The sequence below is a fragment of the Glycine soja genome, chromosome 18 (assembly GCF_004193775.1).
Source record: "Glycine soja cultivar W05 chromosome 18, ASM419377v2, whole genome shotgun sequence".
Taxonomy (NCBI): domain Eukaryota; kingdom Viridiplantae; phylum Streptophyta; class Magnoliopsida; order Fabales; family Fabaceae; genus Glycine; species Glycine soja.
In genome coordinates, this window is record NC_041019.1 from 42,480,141 (window position 1) to 42,498,654 (window position 18,514).

Consider the following 18,514-nt stretch of genomic DNA (forward strand, 5'->3'; position numbering starts at 1 on the left):
GAAGACCCATGTATGTCATTGACAACCCTATTATTATTCAACAATAAAAAAAAAAGATTAAAGTGAGAAACAAAAGGAAGAAGCTTTTAGAAAGCACTATAAATACCTTAAATTCCTTGCTATGTATCTCCTCGATAGCCTTTTGTGCTACCTGTTTCTTTTAAAAGCCACAAAGGCATAACCTTCGTGTTCTCCTTTGTCCCTTTCTTTCATTAATCACACCTGAAACTTAAAAGCAAATATTTTTTTAACAATAATCCCAATTTTCCCCACTTGCAATGAACCCGACCCGGCTCACGTCTAGGTAGAGTCCCAGCTCCTTGTGCTGGTAGAGCCACTACACGTAGCACCGCCATAGTGCATATGACTCCTTCTCAAGTCCGGTGTTGAGAGATTTAGTTATTTTGGAGAGTTGTTGCCGTGGCGCGGGAGCCTCACGCATGAGGGAGCGTGACAGGGAGGGTTTGGAGGGGAGTAGTGGGATGCGGAGTCATACATGGGGTGGAGTGGTTGAGAGATGAGGGAGGATGGAAAAATGCCTGAGATTGATGAAGCCACGATTGAAAATGAAATGAATGAGAACAAGCTAGGGTTAGTAACATAGTAAACATTATAAAGGAAAAAATACAAAGGCGGTTCTTTCTTGAAACCCATCGTCGTTTAAGTTTTCAATAATTACAGAAATGTCACCGTGTCACATTCTAAGACGGTTTTTCATAACCGTCTTAGAATGTGCATCATAAAAATAAAATACAATGATCTTAATTATAAAAATGTCCCCGCGTCAACCATCTTAGAGTGTGTGTCGTAAAAAAACAAGTTTTTTAGTAGTGCAGACTAGATTGCTCATTTGTTGCCTTCCAAAATAAAGATTGCTTATTTGTTGATTATATTGGGTGATTTCTTTAATCTCTCCTTGGCACCTAACCTTAGATCTCCTGACAAAACTCTTTTGCATGTTAACAATAATCTCAATTTTAACTTGTAGATTAAGTCAAAGATCTAATGTATAATCTTGCTAATTGCCCTTTTATTATTTTATCGGGTGATAATGATTAACTCGTAGATCTTCTTGTGCAGGCCACAACTAGAAGTGTGACTAACTAGCCCAAAAAAAATGAAAACCTGCAAAGTGTCTATCAAATAAGTGGTCATGGGAATGATGTTGGTTGTTGAACGCACAAAACAAAGACAAAAAAGGATACGCTAAAGGAATGGGGCAGCTCATTTTAGTTGAACCATTAATGGCCTTTTGAATTTATGTACTGAATGATATTTATATGTAAATTAATATAGATATTATTATATATCCTAATTGATTTATATCAGTGCCTTTTTGTATTTATTTGTTTGTTTGTTTTTAGTGTATAAAAATTATTTATATATAAACTAATAAAAAATTATAGGGTATCTATTATATGCATAGTACGTAAAAGAAATAGGTCAATAAAACCCTAAAAAGATAGTAACGTTGCCATCAATTAAAAAAAATTGGTATTAACAACGGTTAGTACTCCTTGGTAAGGCTCGAGGCTGCACAATATTGGTTTTAACGAGCATTAAAACCCCTCGAAAGTTCCAAGGGTTTCCAAACTGCAAGAAATAAAATTGATCTTAACGGGGACATCTTGTAAGTGGAAAAGTGACCAATACTGTATGATTAAGTGTTTAGTAATCGAACACTCATTTCTGGGTGCTTGTCATGCACCATTTGATTGAGTTATCCGTAATCCAATAGTGTATTTTCACTGCCCGTGCTGCACCAAAAATGTGTCCCGAGTCTTAAATTTGTGCCTTAATTTTCGAATGGTCCAACCTCCCATCGCTATGTACCCTCTCATTTGCTGGTTCCCTTTAAGGTATGTATAGTTGTCATCTGTCTTGGTCCATAATTAATTTTATCAAATGATTTTTGTAGTGATTCCTTGTAATATACCTGTTATGTCAGATTTTAGGGTTTTTGTTTAATTTGTATAATGTCATATTTCAAATGTATGTATTATACCTGTTATCTTAGAACTTGAAAATATATCTGCAATACAAGTTTGTTTGTAAAGTTTCAGAGGTCTTTAAGTATTTAAATCATGACCTAGAGACACAAAAATATTAGTAGTAAACACCTATGGACACTACGACAGTGGCATGACACACTTTGGCGATGGCACGATGTTGGTCATAGTGGACAATGTGGAATCAACGGACAAAAGCTTTGTCAGAAGTTGTGTTCTACTGCATCGATGGATTGTGCATCCCATAGAGTTGGGTCCTATAATCTGTTGTACTAACCTAAAGTTGACCACATGAAGTGATAACCGTTAGATTTGAGCAGTGATAATTTGATGGTGAAAAAATGAGTTATGCATGATAGCCAATGTCTTAAATCATTATGCATTTTATGACATACAAGTGTAATAGAAGGCTTTTGAAATAGATGAAAGCAAATGCTTTAGTGGTTCACCACACGTGGGGCTAAAGGCTAATTGCTTCCAAACTGAACATAGTTTTAAGTTCATTAGAAAAAAAACCTTTGAAACGCGTTTTCTTGCTCCCTTTTCTTTCTTTTAGCATTTTTAACATGCTATTTTGGGCACATCATTTTGGTACCTTTAAATATAATGGAGGTGTATTATTATCTAGTTACATTTTTTTGCCCATCTGATGAAGGTGCATGCCATTTAATTGAGTCTGGAGACAAATATATGCAATGTTATTTTTGACACCTAATATTTTTGGTTGTTTAACTTAGTTATTGAAATTGATCAAAATTCCAAAAGTTTATTTATTTTTTAGTGCATTACTATTGCAAAGCACCACTGCTGGCCTCAATGCTAATAACACTATACCTACATAAAAGTAGTTTTTTATTGTTATCCTCACATAAACCTTTTTTGTGTCTTAACCTCACATATTTCAATAATTTTATTTTATCTTTGAATTTTGTGATTGTCCCATAAATAATGTTGGAATAATTATTTTTCAATGGAGGTATGCACCTTTTGCAGAAGGGTCCAGGAATCTTTGACTGAAGTAGATCTTTCTATTGAGGTATGTTGTCTTCTCATACACTTATCACTAAGAGTAATGTCCAATGCTCCCTTCCCTTGACTGACTTTTCTCTATTTCAATTGAGTACTTTTTTTAATTGGCAATAACATATGCTTGTAGAATTTTTGGGGTTTATGTCTACAATTTACAATAGTTGAATGTAACATGTTAGCAACCTTTTGAACAATGCAACCCTGTAATCCTATCCTATCAACTCCTACTACAACATTGATATTGAAACAAATTCGAACAAATGTCATTTCCTTTTTCTTTTTTGCTTTCTGTTGTTTTTTTAGGTGGGGGTATCAGTATGAAAATTAAATGGATAAATGTCATTTTTAATGATTAATAAAACAATGTTATAGGTTGGAAGAATTCATTTGTTTTGTCAAAATAACTTAAATCAACCATTGAAATTATAGACACTAGACATGTAATTGGTCATTGTAAAAGTCATTTGTTTGTTTTTAGATAATGAATGTTTTGAGAATAATGTTTCAGATGATAATGAGTTAAAGGACGAAGAAGATTGTGACAGTGAGGTTTTAAATGATGAAGGTTATCACGAAACTATTTTAGAAGATGGTGTAGAATATGTAGTAGAAATAAATTATGCAAATCCTTTGATGATTAATGGTATTATTGATGTTTTGGAGCTATAGTTAAAATGATTTTCTATTGAGGATATTGTCAGGTTAAACTTTGTTAATCTTGAGACAGGTTACCAATTTTATAAGTGGTATGCACAGGCTAATGATTTTTCTATTCGGAAAAGTCATGTCCTCATAAACAAGAAGGGGGAGACACTGCAACAAACATTTGTTTGTTCAAGGGAAGGCTATAGACAAGATAGAGGATTGACTCCATGAAATAAGAAGCATGAATATAAGAATTTTACTCGATGTGGATGTAAGGTATATATCCATGTTCATGTAAATGAGTTGACTGATCATTGGTATGTGTTTGTCTTTAGTGGTGGTCATAAGCATAAGTTGTTGAATAAGCAAGATTGTGGTCTGCTTCCAGGTCACAGGAAAATTACTGCCACAGATGCAATGCAGATTGAAAATAATAGGAAAGTTGGCATTAGACCACCCCACATAGATGCATCATTGGCCCAAACTTCAGGGGGTTATAATAAGGTGGGATATGTTAGAAACGATATATATAACTATTTTGCAAGACAAAGGCATCTAATGTTAATAGGGCTTTGAACTACTTTCACCATTTGTGTTCAAAAGATCCCATTATGGTTGTTGCTTATATTGTAGATGATGAAAATACATTGCAACATCTATTTTGGTTTGATGCAGAGAGTCGAATGAATTATGTTGTTTTTGGAGATGTTTTAGCATTTGATGCAACTTATATGAAAAAATAAATACAATTGTCATGTAGTTGTGTTTTCTAGTGTTAATCATCACAATTACACAATAGTGTTTGCTACTGCTTTGGTTACTAATGAGACTGAGGAAACATATGTGTGGCTTTTAGAACAATTTCTGAAAGCGATGAAAGGGAAACATCCTAGTTTTATTATTACGAATGGTGACCTTGTAATGAGAAATGCTATTAGAATTGTGTTCCCTAGGACACACCATCGGTTTGCTTGGCATTTATTGCGTAATGCGTTGAGCCATGTAAAAAATAAAGCCTTTTTGCATGCATTGAACACATGTATGTTAGGAGACCTTGAGATTGCTGAGTTTGATGAAAAATGGAATGACATGATCACAAGGTTTGGTTTGGAAGACAATAACTGGGTAATAACACTGTATGAAAGAAAACAAACGTGGGCCACAACTTACATAAAGGGGATTTTTTTATGCATGTATACAAACAATCTCCCGATGAGAAGCCTTCGACAACCATGTCGTGAAATATGTTGATTCAAGGACAAATCTTACTGACTTTGTGCAACAATTTCATAGGTGCTTAATGTATTTTCGACAAAGGGAGCATTGTTTGACATGTATGGCCTCGAGCTTTCTTCATCTGGCCAAATAAAATGACTTCCATTTTTTGAAATTTCTGTAGGGGTGTTTCCTTGTTTAAATCTCTTGCCCCCTTTGTTATATAGGGGAGTAATACTTTTACAAGGGATGTATTTGATTCCTCTAGTTGGTAAATTATGTTACCAAGCGCCTACATACAACATGCGGCCATTAATGTTGATATATGGACATAACTATTTGTGTCGGTTTTTTCTACTCTAACGCATAGAAAAACAAAAATTTCAAAAATTTAGAAACGTCCATAAATTATATTTGGTTTCATTTTATTATAATAACTTACATGTATGGCCTCCATCAAATTTAGTAAGGTAATGTCCTTGTTGGTCTCAACATTTTGGCCCACAATGATGCCTTCACCTATCATTGTTGGTTTATTAGGCGCCTCACACACTGGTTGTTCGGTTCATCTGTTATTTGTTCCTCATGGACCATCTCCCTTTAATGTTGTTAGACCTTCATTCCTAGAAATGTTTCATTCGTCATACCAACCTTGAATAAAAATGCTAACAGTTGAAACAAGGTAGATTTCGAAGAACCTTACTCTTCAGACCTCGTGGTTGTGCTCTGACTTTCCATTGTTTATTGAGGTCTCTATGTGTGTGTGACTCTAGTCTCTATCTCATAAAAATGTCTTAGTTGGTCTTAGTCACAACTGATTCCATGTCCAAGCACCATCCCAATAGATTTCTAGTTGTAATTTGAATGGAAATTAATTTTTGTACCTTGAAACAATTCCTGTAAAATAAGTGGGAATTGTCATATAGGTCACTAGGGTTTGATTTCTATTTTGGTATTTGGTTTTAGCAAAAAGCTTTTGTTGTTTGTCACATTAAATGTGATGTGGACGCTTCATTTAGGCTAGACTATATGTGACACCCTCTACCCCATACATATATGTACTAATAATAAAAGGAAAAAAAATCATAATTAATTAAAAGTTCTTAAAACACATTTAAATAAAATCCTTTGAAAAGGGTAAAAGACTCACATTCAGTTTTTTCGCATCATAATAAAACTTGTCCAAATAAATAATAAAATCATCTCGGCTCAAGGTTCTCCATAGTCATTCACCTAATCATCTGCTCCCACAAACATAAAGTTCGAGATCATCATAGGATCTAAACACATCAATATAAATTACATGCAATATGTACATCCAATGTACACATTAGACTACATGTTGAATGAGTGTATAAAGTCCCATTAGCAGACATGTGTCATCACAATTATTGATCATCATATGAAGGACCACAATTATGTGCAATCCAACCATGAGGAAAAATAAAAAAAGGTCGACCAAAATCAACAAGAATACAAACTAATATGAACGAGAGAGAAAGAGGTAAACTAAAATGTTGTTCAGTCTACAGGCTAGTAGGTCATTCCAAAAATAGGTGTCTTCACCATCCTGAAAATTCTAGTCAATCAATTTGTTTTCCTTTTTTTTGTTTACTATTTATGTTATCAATGTATTTCATTGCACTCTATAAATTAGAAAAAATTTCTTCAACGAGAGTGTTTTTAACTATTTTTCTTTAACTAGACTTCTTTAAGAGATATTATCAATTTATTATCTTCGTTTATATATTCTCTAATTTTATTATTTTGAATTAATTTCCTTTATTTATATTATATTTTGAAGTTTAAAAAATTGTGAATTCAAGTTTATATTATTTAATTTTATTATTTATATTAGTAATTCGGGTTGGGAAGACCTAAATTTACACTGTGAAAAACAAAAGTGTATGTTTGTATTAATAATAGTAACTATATGTATGTTTATATCTATATTTGTTATGTCTTGTATGTTTGTGTGAAAAAATCTCACAAATATATGACTATTCATTCAAATGTCATGATGACTTGACAAACAAATCCCACCGAGCGTTACATTTTTACATGACCCACTTTTTTACAATCAATTTTGTGTGCAACCCACAATCCAAAGACATTGCTGATCATAAAATAATATTAATACTAATAAAATAAACAAAAGGAAAACAAACTCTCATAAAGGGAATTAATTTAAAATAATATAATATTTTTTCTTCTTTATTTTTTTAATTATTTTGAATTAATTTCCTTAATTTATATTTTTTTTATCTTTTAAAAAATTAATTTTTTATGAAAAAACAAAAGAAATACACGTTGAAAATTCGGGTAGGGGGACTTGAATTCTCAACTTTTTTTTTTGCAAATTATTTTGAAAATCACAATGTAATCGTGGGTCCTCCTAACCTAAATCTACACTATGAATAGTAAATGTAGAAGCAAAGATATCTTGATGTTTTGATGATGCCAAAGAAAGATGTTTCTCAAGTTTGATCCAAAACAAGACTCCAAGAAATCTAAGATAAATGATGAAGTTAGTCTCTAGAGTCTTAGAAAGAAGTTTCCAAATTGATGATGCATAAGTTATGGCCAAAGGTTTTTCTCAAAAGCTTTTAAAAGAGATATTTACTCTCTGGTAATCGATTACCAGTGGCCAAAATGCTTACTGGAATGTTTTAAAATATTTTAAATATTTTTGAAAGCTTGTAATCAATTACACAAGGCTTGTAATCGATTACCAGAAGTTTTGAGCGTTTTAAAACAGCCTTTAGAAATTTGAATTTAAATTTCAAAGTCTATAATCAATTACAGAGTGTATGTAATCGATTACCAAAGTTAAAATTCAAATTTGAAATGTGAAGAGTCACAACTCTTCAGAAAACAACTGTGTAATCGATTATACCATTTTGGTAATCAATTACCAGTGAGAAATTTTCTAAAAATAACTCTCAACAGTCACATCTTTTCAAATGATTTTGAATGGCCATCAAAGGCCTATATATAGGTGACTTGGGACACGAATTTTCTGAGAGAGTTTTTCTGAACTGAAATGTCTTATCCTCTCAAAAAGATTCTTTGGTCAAATACTTGCATTTCAATAAGGAATCTTGATTGATCTTCAATTATAATATCCTTCTCTTAAAGAGAGAATTCTTTTTCTTCTTCTTCTTCTTCTTCTTCTTCTTCTTATAAAAAGAGATTGATTAAGGGACTGAGGGTCTCTTGTTATAAGGATTCCTGAACACAAGAGAAGGGTTGTCCTTGTGTGGTTCAGACTTTGTAAAAGAATTTTTACAAAAAGAGAGTGGAAAATCTCAAGTGAGCTGCTTGAGGACTGGACGTAGGCACGAGAAGTGACCGAACCAGTATAAATTAAGTTTGCATTTCTTTCTTCCCTTAAACTTCTTTTATTTATTGTTATTTATCTTTTGCTTTAAAGAAGTTTATTTTGAATTGTCTTTTGAGTAATTCCCAAAAAAAAAAGAATGAAATTTTTAATTGGGGAATAGTTTTTATATCTTAATTCAACCTCCCCTTATTAAGATAACTGAGACCACTTGACTAACAGTAAACATGTATGTTTATGAAAATAATGAGGGGATAGGTATGTTTGTGTACATAATGTTTTTTTTATGTTTTGGTAAAAAAATTGTACAAGAATATTTGGTCCCCTATTGGCAGTAACTCATTTTATACCACTGACAACAATATAAATACCAGCTTAATTAAGCACATAATAATATTTGTTTTCATTCACAAAGATAATTTCATGTCTGGCACATTATTTCATAACCAGTACATTAAAAAATACATGAAATAGGCCAAATAAAAATATGAATAACTGACCATTTAGTTTTTTTTTAATAACAACAATAGTTATGCACCACCTATCAATTGTGTTATAAATATTTGCTACATCATGGTCTTTTTGGCACTACAATTCGTTGTGTTCAAATAGATAAATATTGCAATTACTCACTGGTTCCATCTCACTACTAACATTCAATAATGTTTGTGCCACCATCGACTCAGTGGATTTTTGTACTATACAATGGCTCTATTAATTGCTCATGCACTCTATTTGGTTGTATCTTTGATAGCGAGTATGGTAGAGCAATTGAAATGAAGAAAGATATCTCTCTTGAAGCCTTAAAGGACATTATTGCATCTCAACGAACACCGTATGAAGGATTCAAGGTTTGTGACTTGTATTTTCGCTGCCTATTTTTTCATTAGGTGAGTTTGTTCATTATCAACCACAGAAAATTGAGAATGGCAATGACTTGAGGACCATTTTCACTATATCTTTCACTTATCCAAACCTACCAATTGTTTCCTTAATGGAAAATATGACTCGTGGATATTAAAGGTGTCTCGTTCATTTGAAATAAATTAGTATGGACAATAGTTATTAAGTTAGATCTATACCAGATAGAAAAAATGTAGGGAGGGAAGTGGTGATGGGGGAGTGAATAGGCAATTTAGTCCCTGAGATTGTACCTATTGTGCATATTAGTCCCTAACTTAATATTAAATTCAAAATAGTCTTTATCTTTGCATAAGTGTTGCAAAATAGTCCTTCCGTTAAATTGTAAAGTAACGCCGTTAATGAAGTCAATTTTAGTGCCACGTGGACTATCCACGTGGCACTAAAGGATGACGTGGCATGACACATGGACGTGCCTGATGCCACGTCATTTGATGATAACAAAATGAGTAAATAGGCAATTTAGTCCCTGAATTTGTACCCTTGTTGCATATTAGTCCCTAACTTAATGAAAAATTCAAAATAGTCCCTATCTTTTACATAAGTATTGCAAAATAGTCATTCCGTTAAATTTTAAAGTAATGTTGTTAGTAAGGTCAATTTTAGTGTCACACCATTTGATGATGATAGAATGAGTGACTTCTTCAAATTTGATGGTTTTGAACCAATTGAGGCATATATACGAAAAAGAACTCACACACACTTGCACAAATAAAAAGAACCAAAAATCCACAGCAACAACCTTATCTCTGTAGTTGTCAACACCAATGGGCGAGGTCTGCATAACAATTCTCTTTTCCTCTTTTTTTTTTCTTCAATTACCATCAATGTATCATTCTGGGTTCTGATTTTTTTGTGTGTTTTGAATAGGAAGAGAAAAAACCAGAGGAAAACAAAGTGGAGGAGAAAAAAGCAAATGAAGAAAAAAAGAAAGAAGAAGAGAAAAAATCAGAGGAATCAAAAGATGACAAGGAATCCAAGGAGAAATCTGCGCGGCCAGAAATCGTGCTAGGCACAACCTTTGCAATGCATGGATACTTTAAGCATGATTTCTAGCATCTTTTAAGTTAGAGACTATTTTGCAATACTTATGCAAAAGATAGGGACTATTTTGAATTTTTCATTAAGTTAGGGACTAATATGCAACAGGGGTACAAAGTTAGGGACTAAATTACCTATCTACTCGTTTTGTTATCATCAAATGACGTGGCATCAAGCATGTCCACGTGTCATGCCACGCCATCCTTTAGTGCCACGTGGATAGTCCACGTGGCACTAAAATTGACCTCATTAACGACGTTACTTTAAAATTTAACGGAAGGACTATTTTGCAACACTTATGCAAAGATAAGGACTATTTTGAATTTAATATTAAGTTAGGGACTAATATGCAAAATGGCTACAATCTCAGGGACTAAATTGTCTATTCACTCGGTGATGGGGGGTTTCGGTATCTAAGATAACAAAAAGCTTAGACTAAGCCTCGAAGGCTTCAAACAACAACCTTATCACCTTTGTAATCCTGTTTGTAGTCATGTATATTTCATATTTCATGTATATGCCTTAGGTAATTAACCGTATGCAATTATATCATGCTCTGTAAATTTTCCATATATATGCACCAATATTAATTATGTCATTTTTTAAGTGAGTTGATACAAAGAAACAAATGAATTGTATATAAGTAAGTAATTAATGATGACGAACACACAAACTTATAATTGAAAACATAATCATTAATGTTATATTAAGTTTTTAAAAACTAAGATAAGAACACTCATTTTCTTCTCAAAATTAAAAAAAAAGAATAATTATAACCAATTAAATATAATATAACTAGCCTTTATTGAATTATGAAAACAAAAATAACTTATATTAATATTAATAACTTATATTAAGTTATAATAACATAATATTAATTTATAACATTTAACATTTTGAATTAACTAAAACCCTAACAAAATCTTTACTTATAACATATGTAGATAGGGTCACGAGACAATTTGGACTGCGAAAAAATATTCCAAATGGTCCATCAAACTTAGATTAACTCCATGATATAGATATAAGAGGGAGAACATGCATTTTTTTGGCTTTACCATCATCCTCATTGGATTAATAAATGGAATCATTGGAATGATTATATTGTTGAAGGTGAAATGGATCATTGTATTTTGCATGAAAATTTAGAATACATGCAATGATATATACAAAGAACTAGACAATATATATCTCATGAGGGAAAACTATCTATTAAGGTTGTAAGTTTAATTATGAATTTTAATAAACTATTCATATTATTATTTATTATTATTGATACTATCTATTTTCGGATTGGTGTATTACAATACTCTTTTATTGTATTCGTCAACCCTGAAAAGCTTTAAAAAACATATTTTTATTTTTACTTTTTAAAAAACATATTTTTTATTTGAATATTTACAGTTTTAATTATGACACTACACCTTATTAAAACTTTAAAAAAATAAAAGAGGACAACATCTTCACGCAAGATTCTCCTCGGACTACTGACTCTGCACCAAAATATTTGTCTGTCTTTTTGTATTAAAGTTTTTCGAATTCACAAGCGAGCACAATTAGGAAGAGATAAAGCACCCTTCACTAATTGATTGACCTGTAAGCACACACTACTAAAAAAAAGGTCTTCTACATGGGTTCTAATGGCCTTTCTACATCGGTTATGATGCGTGTTGGTAACATAGTGTCGTTGAATACCGACATCGGTTGGAGGACCGTCTTTGAAGGGCGACCTTTCTACATCGGTTGTGTAGCTCAACCGATGTAGAATGTGAGCTTTCTACATCGGTTCTAAAGTTGAAACCGATGTTGAATGGTAGGGTTTCTACATCGGTTATCAATCAACCGATGTAGAATGGGTAATAATGGCAAGGTTTCTACATCGGTTATAAGTCAACCGATGTAGAATTTGAAGGGTTTCTACATCGTTTATCACTCAACCAATGTAGAATAATGAATTTTTTTTTATTATTTTTGCGAAATTTATAATTTCCCCTTCAAATATTGATGTGATGTTAAAGTGCATGATTGTGGTTTACTAAATGTAAAAATACACATATTTGAGCTAGTAATAGAAAAATCACAAACTACGTGCTAATTTAACTTATTAGAGCTAATTACTATCTTAAATTGTCTTAGTATTTAACTACTATATATATAATTATATATTGTGCATTCTTCCTAATATTTCAACTTTTCAAGTCAGTGCTAATTTAAAAATTAAAATTCTATACTAGGAAATAATAGCCACGTACGTTATCTAACTTTCAAACCAAACTATTGTATGAATAAATTTATTAACCTAAAAATCCAGCATCTTCACATAATAAATTAAACTACCAAATCACCAATATTCTTCAAACACTAGTTAACAGGAACTTACTAGCAAGGGGTCTAGCTCACTCAAATAATACCATTAACTAATGACGTAACAATTATAATTCATTGACTAACCATAAGAAAAAATTGACAGGACATAATCGCGTGTTTTGTTTTTGGTAACCTGTTCTTTAAATCCCATCATGCAAGCGTAAATAATAAGGATTCCCTACCCATGTTCACGTTAAAAGAAAAGCCCAATTGAGGCATTATCTCAAATGGACAAAATAAATTTTTTTTGGAAATAAAGACAGATGTTGATTGAAGCTCAAATACAAGGAAGGACAACCCAAAGAAATGAAATGAAGAAAAAATTGAATATTAAATCATGTCATGCCATGGATATCAATCAATTATGACAATGACATCAAATTCAGTAACAATAACTGAAAGGGCACCTGTCATCATCTTCATCAAATTCAGTATCAGAATCCGTTGATGTAATGGTCACATCGGGCTTAAGTTGTGCAGACTGGAGCAAAGGAGGCATCACAAAACCCATATATGGGAGAAAATCCTGCCCAAGGCACTTGCAAAGCCGTGCCCATGCCTGAAAGCATGGCATCCAAGTGAAAATTTGAGATTTGTAAGAATTTTAACTAAACGACAAAATAAATATATATTTCCAAGTTGATGCTTGTAAAAAGACCATACTTGTAATATGTAACTTGCAGTTGGATCATCAGCATCCAGTTGAGATTGTTGCAGTGACATCAAGACATCCATGACCTAGTAAAGGAAAAAATGAAAACTATACATTAGCACACTGAAAGTAAACAATGAGTAAAGGAAAGAAAATATAAAAATTACTACTTCCAGCAATGCATATGAATTTAAAAAGAAACACAAGAAACAACACTCTGAACTAAATTAAAATCCACCTGTTTGGCATCATCCCTGAACTTCTCCTTTCCAACAGCCATTCCTACCAAACTAATGCACTCCATTGCTTTGGCTCGAAGCATACGATTAGATTTATCATTTGCGTTCACCAAAATAGCTTTTAAGTATGGCATCACAACATCATAATACTTCTGAAATTGCACCTGTTAACATGGCATTTCATGTATTAAGTATAAAACTTAAAAGCATTGTCATTACTATGGAGAATATCGGCTACATAAAGCACCTCTGAAGAATCTGCAATAGATGCTAAGGCTGTCAAAGCCCCTTCTTCAACCAAAGCCCCTGTCATCATCTTCCCCATACCAAGCCATGCCCAGTTTCCATCTTCACACTTTGTTATGTGGCTAAATCTGTAATGCCATATAAAGCATATGGCCACAAATAATGAGATTGCAAAGGACCTGTTGATGAACCTTCCTCTGCACCTTCTTGTCTAAAACAACGGGGAGTACTCAACCCTCCCCATAATAACTATGCTAATTATGTGTGTCTTGTTCTACACAATTTGGTGTTTTTGCTATTAGTTGCATTGGTATTTGTAGCCAATACTAAGGCATTATTGGCATTTGAAAGTTTGTATTTAATTGACTTATTTTCCATTGAGTTAGCGTGCCTTTTTTTAAAAGGATATTGCTGCATAATTTGGTGGTAATAGAATATAATAAGAGTTCCATTATAATAGAATATAATAAGGCAAGGAAAGCCAATGATACACCTGCTACCTGCTGGTAATAGAATATAATACCATCATTATTGTTTAATAAGAGTTCCATTAAGAATATTTAAATCATTCCCCACCAAACCCCATTTAATTTTATATTGATATTGAATTGATTGAAATTAAGCTTATAAGTTACGAACTATTTTTCACTTAACCTAGAAAGTTTATTTAAACTTAATTAAATTGAAAATAAATTATAAACAAATATTAAAGTAAATATTTTAATAAGTTCTCTATCAAACACCTGCCAAATATACTTATATATCTCATAAGATAACTCTAAAAAATTATGATTACATTAAAAAATCTATTTTTTCTTTAAAAAAAATATTTTATACATACGAATGTAGTGTGTGACTGTAAATTAAAGATATGCAAGTTTTATTTCTTTTTATCATCAAATATTAATTTCTTAATTTGGTTAAAAATTACTATTGATATACATTAAAATTAATCTATAAACTTTTGGCATGTCTAAAAATTTAAATTTTTAAATGCGTGTACTTTAATTATCATTAAAATTAATCTATAAATTTATTTTACACATTTTTTATAACTATTATATTTTCATTATATGAGATAACTAATATCAAATAAAATTAATATTTTTTTTAAGAAATGATCAAACAAATTAGTTATAATACAGCTTTATTCCATAAAAAAATGTTATTAACTACAACAGTTTTTTTTATGGAAAATAATATTTGTTGTGCAGCTGATGGTGATATTAGTTCCGTCAAGATGACCAGGACATGCGTACTTGAGATAATGCCATTCAAATACATATAATAATTAATTTTTCAATAAGTGAACCTTATTTTTTTATTTAGTAGTACTCTTATTATCAATGCAGTAAAATTCAATTTCAACCAATAATAAAAACAGTTGGAAAAAAAGATAGGATTACTGCTTATAGACAGATTTGTCATCCCATTCCCGAAACACAATACAATAAAAAAGAATAGAAAAATAAAAGAAAAATAAAAGTTTAACATGAAGAAAAGGTGTTAAAGAAAAAATTTACCTTAGTTTGTCATCTACAAAATCCATTTTAGTTCCAATGACATTCATAAGGGCCTTTGGATCAATCAATATATTAACACCCTTATCCTCAAGCAACTCATTAAACTTCCCTTTTTCACCTGTCAAAGCAACAAGAATCTAAGATCAAAAAGTCATAACTCATAATGCTATCACACATCCATCTCGAGCTCACCGCAATTGAAAGGAATAATCAGTACAGAAAAATAGTAAATTCCCAACAGGATTAAACTCTAAAGGTCAATGAGGTATGCCTATTTACAACCAAGCCACTACACCCTTTTCTAACAAAGCTGAATCCCACTCCCTACTCAACCTCCTATTTAAGCTATACCTGTCTTTCCATACTCTCTAACTAGTAACTAACTAACTGCTAATATTTGGGAATCTCTAGGAGCCAAAAAACGTAATATTTTGCCATTGAGCATAAGTTGTACTGTGCTGAATAATTTTACAGTTTACAATATATAATTGCGACACAAATCTCACTCATTTTAACCATATTTCCAGCTAAGATATCAAGAAATAAAAATATGGGTACAATGAAAGCATTTTATTGGAGAGCTTATTAAAACAAATCCCAATCTCTATCCACCCCTTCATTATAAAATATAAATCTACGTAGTCATTCTTAAGTGAGATGAATTCTAAGACCTACAGTCTTTCTGAATAAGCCCCAAGTGGCTTCTCCTACGTTATGTATTTCACATTTTATTTCTAAATTTTATTTCTTTCATATATTATTTCTTGATTCAAACAATTTACTTCCAAATTTTCGTCTTTAATTTTAAAAATGTTATGTCTTTAATTTGTTAGTTGTTTCTTTCAAATTTGAGAAAGGGAATAATCTTGTGAGCCTCTATCCTCTTATAATGATAATTCCATGTCAACTTAAGTAAATTATCATCTGCAGTGATGTAATATATATAAAAACATCATAAAACCTACCTATTTGTAGTGATGAAAGTTTAGAATTGAAGTCTTCAGTTACAGCTGGTGCATATGGTGTGATGGTAAAGAAGATGATGATTAGCCATTCAAAAATAATTTCTTGAAGCATTGGAACTAAATCAAGCTGTATTTTGTTTATATCATCATGTAACAAGTGGACCCGCATGAAAAAAATTCCACAGCATCTGTGTCATACATATAAGATATTATTAATCTGCATCTACAAAAAGGTAATAACATTTTGCTAACAAATACAATTGCCTATATGCTTTGTGAACTTGATCTACAGGAAAGGTCAACATGGTACCAAATCATGGCTGACCAAGTACTTATAGAATACAATCCTTGAACTCAATCCTATAACTTACCATACAGACAAGGCATCGACAGCAATAGTGGCATTCTTCAACTGGCCAGTCATAAGTACCAATATCCTGTAGTACTAGTTCTCTAAGCTGCATCAACATTTAAGATTCACGTGTCACCAACCAAGTACCCAAATGTTCTTCTCATTAAATGCACCAATTATACATAATTGATTGTCTAGTTTCATTCTCATTCGAGATAAGTTAGAATTTTGTTAATAAATAAAAATGATTTCAACTATTAAGACAAAATACAAGGCCAATGAAAAACTGAAAGACATCATATAAGTCCAGCAAGAATTCAAAGACTTCACTAGATATGCCAGAAATACTAATATACGAATTCAAAGACTCTGTTGCGGCGCCTTTGTGTTTGCCGCAGACACAAACAAGTGCTGCTATGCATCTCTAACCAAATAAGTGCTGCAGACACAGCACAAACAAGTTTTTATATACAAAATTTAAGATCTTTACTCTTGTTTTCAAATAGCATATGCACAGGGTAGCTAGCCTGATTGCAACTAGTGTATAAATAGGAACATATAATTAATCTAACCTTACGCTCACGAACAACCTTGGCGGCCTTGTCCATTCCTTCCTCAAGGAGCCTGAGATCTTCCACATTCAGACAATCTCCCATTCTCTACCTAAGCCATGAACAAACACCAGCAATAAACAAATTAAATAAAACATGTGCATGTGCATATATATATATATATCAAGAATAAAACATTACCAAAGAGATCGATCGAAGTGATGAAAGATATATATACCTAAACTCCTTACGAAGATTCCTATTCACCTCTTTCAGTTTCTTCAAGTTCTCTTGCATATTCTGGGGGACAAATCAACCAATTAAAATAAAATATATTATCAATTACAACGTCCAAAGCAGCAGGCAGAAGTAAATCTGAAGAAAAGAAAAGAGAGAACCTCGTAATGAGAGTTCCAAATATCAACTCCCAGAATCATCTGGTATTGATCGAAGAACTGCTTAGTTCTTGAAAAAAGAAAAAGACATAAGAGAGAAGATAGGTAGGTAGGGTTTGTTGGACGAGATAGAGAATAAAAAAACGTACGATTGCTCGATCTTGTGGAGTTTTCCAGTGCTGGAGAACATAATAATAGAAACCTTGGCATCGCAGAGAATGGTGAGCTTGTTGGCCTTCTTGGTGGTGTTCTCTATCCTCTTGATCTGGATCTTTCCTCTAGCCATAGCTAATAGCTAGCAGCTTCTTCACTTGCTCGATCTGGGGCAGCGATTTCAATTAATGAGGGAAAGAGGAGGTGTGTTTGCATTGCCGCAAATGGGAAGCCTCTTTGCCAAATTAGCGAAAGCTATTGCACACTTTGTCATAAACGTCTTGTGCTCTTTCTCGTTTCATCGTCAACACCAGCTCCCATGTGCACTGTGGGGACCCTTACGAGAAAGAGAAGAGAGAGTATGAGAGTGAGAGTATGAGAGGGTCAGCTGAGTGGAGGCAGGAAGGTTCAAGAATTAGGGTTCACGAAAGGAGAAGGGGGAGGACGCATTTTGCTTCTTTTTTTTTTCAATTATGACGGGTTTTTATTAAGACCCGCAGTGAATTTAATTACATATAACATTCTAAGGCGGTTTTCAATGACCGTCTTAGAATGTGTGTCGTAAAATACTCTAGACCTTATAATAATTACAAAAGTGGCACTGTATTATTTTTTAAGGCGGTTTCTGTACAACTCTCGTAGGATACGTGTTGTAAAAAGCTATTTTTACAATAGTGACATAATTTCACCACTTGCTATGACAACAACACTGAACTACTAAGTCATTGATTTAAAGTTCTGTCTTCTTTCATTACTTTTTATTTTTCTTTTCAATATCTCTTTTTTATAAACCTTGTTGTTAATATATGTCAATTAGAACCACGACTAGGCAAATTATTATATCTATGTATAATTAATATTTTGTGTTTAT

At 32.2% G+C, this 18,514-nt stretch overlaps 2 protein-coding genes across 8 annotated transcripts; both read right to left on the bottom strand.

Moving 5' to 3' along the window:
• Nucleotides 1-12,618: 12,618 nt before the first annotated feature.
• On the bottom strand, nt 12,619-18,094 carry LOC114395804 (importin-5-like). Of its 7 annotated transcripts, none has more exons than XM_028357654.1 (10): nt 17,640-18,094; nt 17,494-17,532; nt 17,334-17,395; nt 17,117-17,207; nt 16,193-16,380; nt 15,228-15,345; nt 13,706-13,832; nt 13,458-13,622; nt 13,231-13,305; nt 12,619-13,126 (listed from the first exon to the last, which is right to left on the bottom strand). In XM_028357654.1, exons 4-10 carry the CDS (start codon nt 17,182-17,184, stop codon nt 12,950-12,952), a joined length of 918 nt encoding a protein of 305 aa, XP_028213455.1. In that variant the 5' UTR covers nt 17,185-17,207; nt 17,334-17,395; nt 17,494-17,532; nt 17,640-18,094; the 3' UTR covers nt 12,619-12,949. The 7 variants fall into 7 exon arrangements, with proteins under 7 accessions (XP_028213455.1, XP_028213458.1, XP_028213456.1 ...); XM_028357657.1 differs by having other exon boundaries at nt 17,117-17,203; nt 17,494-17,560; XM_028357655.1 differs by having other exon boundaries at nt 17,494-17,560.
• LOC114397263 (floral homeotic protein PMADS 1-like) lies at nt 17,204-17,776 on the bottom strand. Its single transcript, XM_028359351.1, has 4 exons — nt 17,640-17,776; nt 17,494-17,560; nt 17,334-17,395; nt 17,204-17,207 (listed from the first exon to the last, which is right to left on the bottom strand). The coding sequence occupies exons 1-4, from the start codon at nt 17,774-17,776 to the stop codon at nt 17,204-17,206; spliced, it is 270 nt and encodes an 89-aa protein (XP_028215152.1).
• Nucleotides 18,095-18,514: the final 420 nt, after the last annotated feature.

Excerpts from the sequence above, each read along its gene's own strand:
- LOC114397263 (XM_028359351.1), bottom strand. The coding sequence starts at position 17,776 with ATGGCTAGAGGAAAGATCCAGATCAAGAGGATAGAGAACACCACCAAG. Across the intron at positions 17,561-17,639 it reads CTCCACAAGATCGAGCAATC|AACTAAGCAGTTCTTCGATC; the intron begins GTACGTTTTTTT and ends TCTTTTTTCAAG. Across the intron at positions 17,396-17,493 it reads TTTGGAACTCTCATTACGAG|AATATGCAAGAGAACTTGAA; the intron begins GTTCTCTCTTTT and ends TTTGTCCCCCAG.
- LOC114395804 (XM_028357656.1), bottom strand. The coding sequence starts at position 17,184 with ATGTGGAAGATCTCAGGCTCCTTGAGGAAGGAATGGACAAGGCCGCCA. Across the intron at positions 13,623-13,705 it reads CTATTGCAGATTCTTCAGAG|GTGCAATTTCAGAAGTATTA; the intron begins GTGCTTTATGTA and ends CCATGTTAACAG. Across the intron at positions 13,306-13,457 it reads TCAGGGATGATGCCAAACAG|GTCATGGATGTCTTGATGTC; the intron begins GTGGATTTTAAT and ends TTCCTTTACTAG.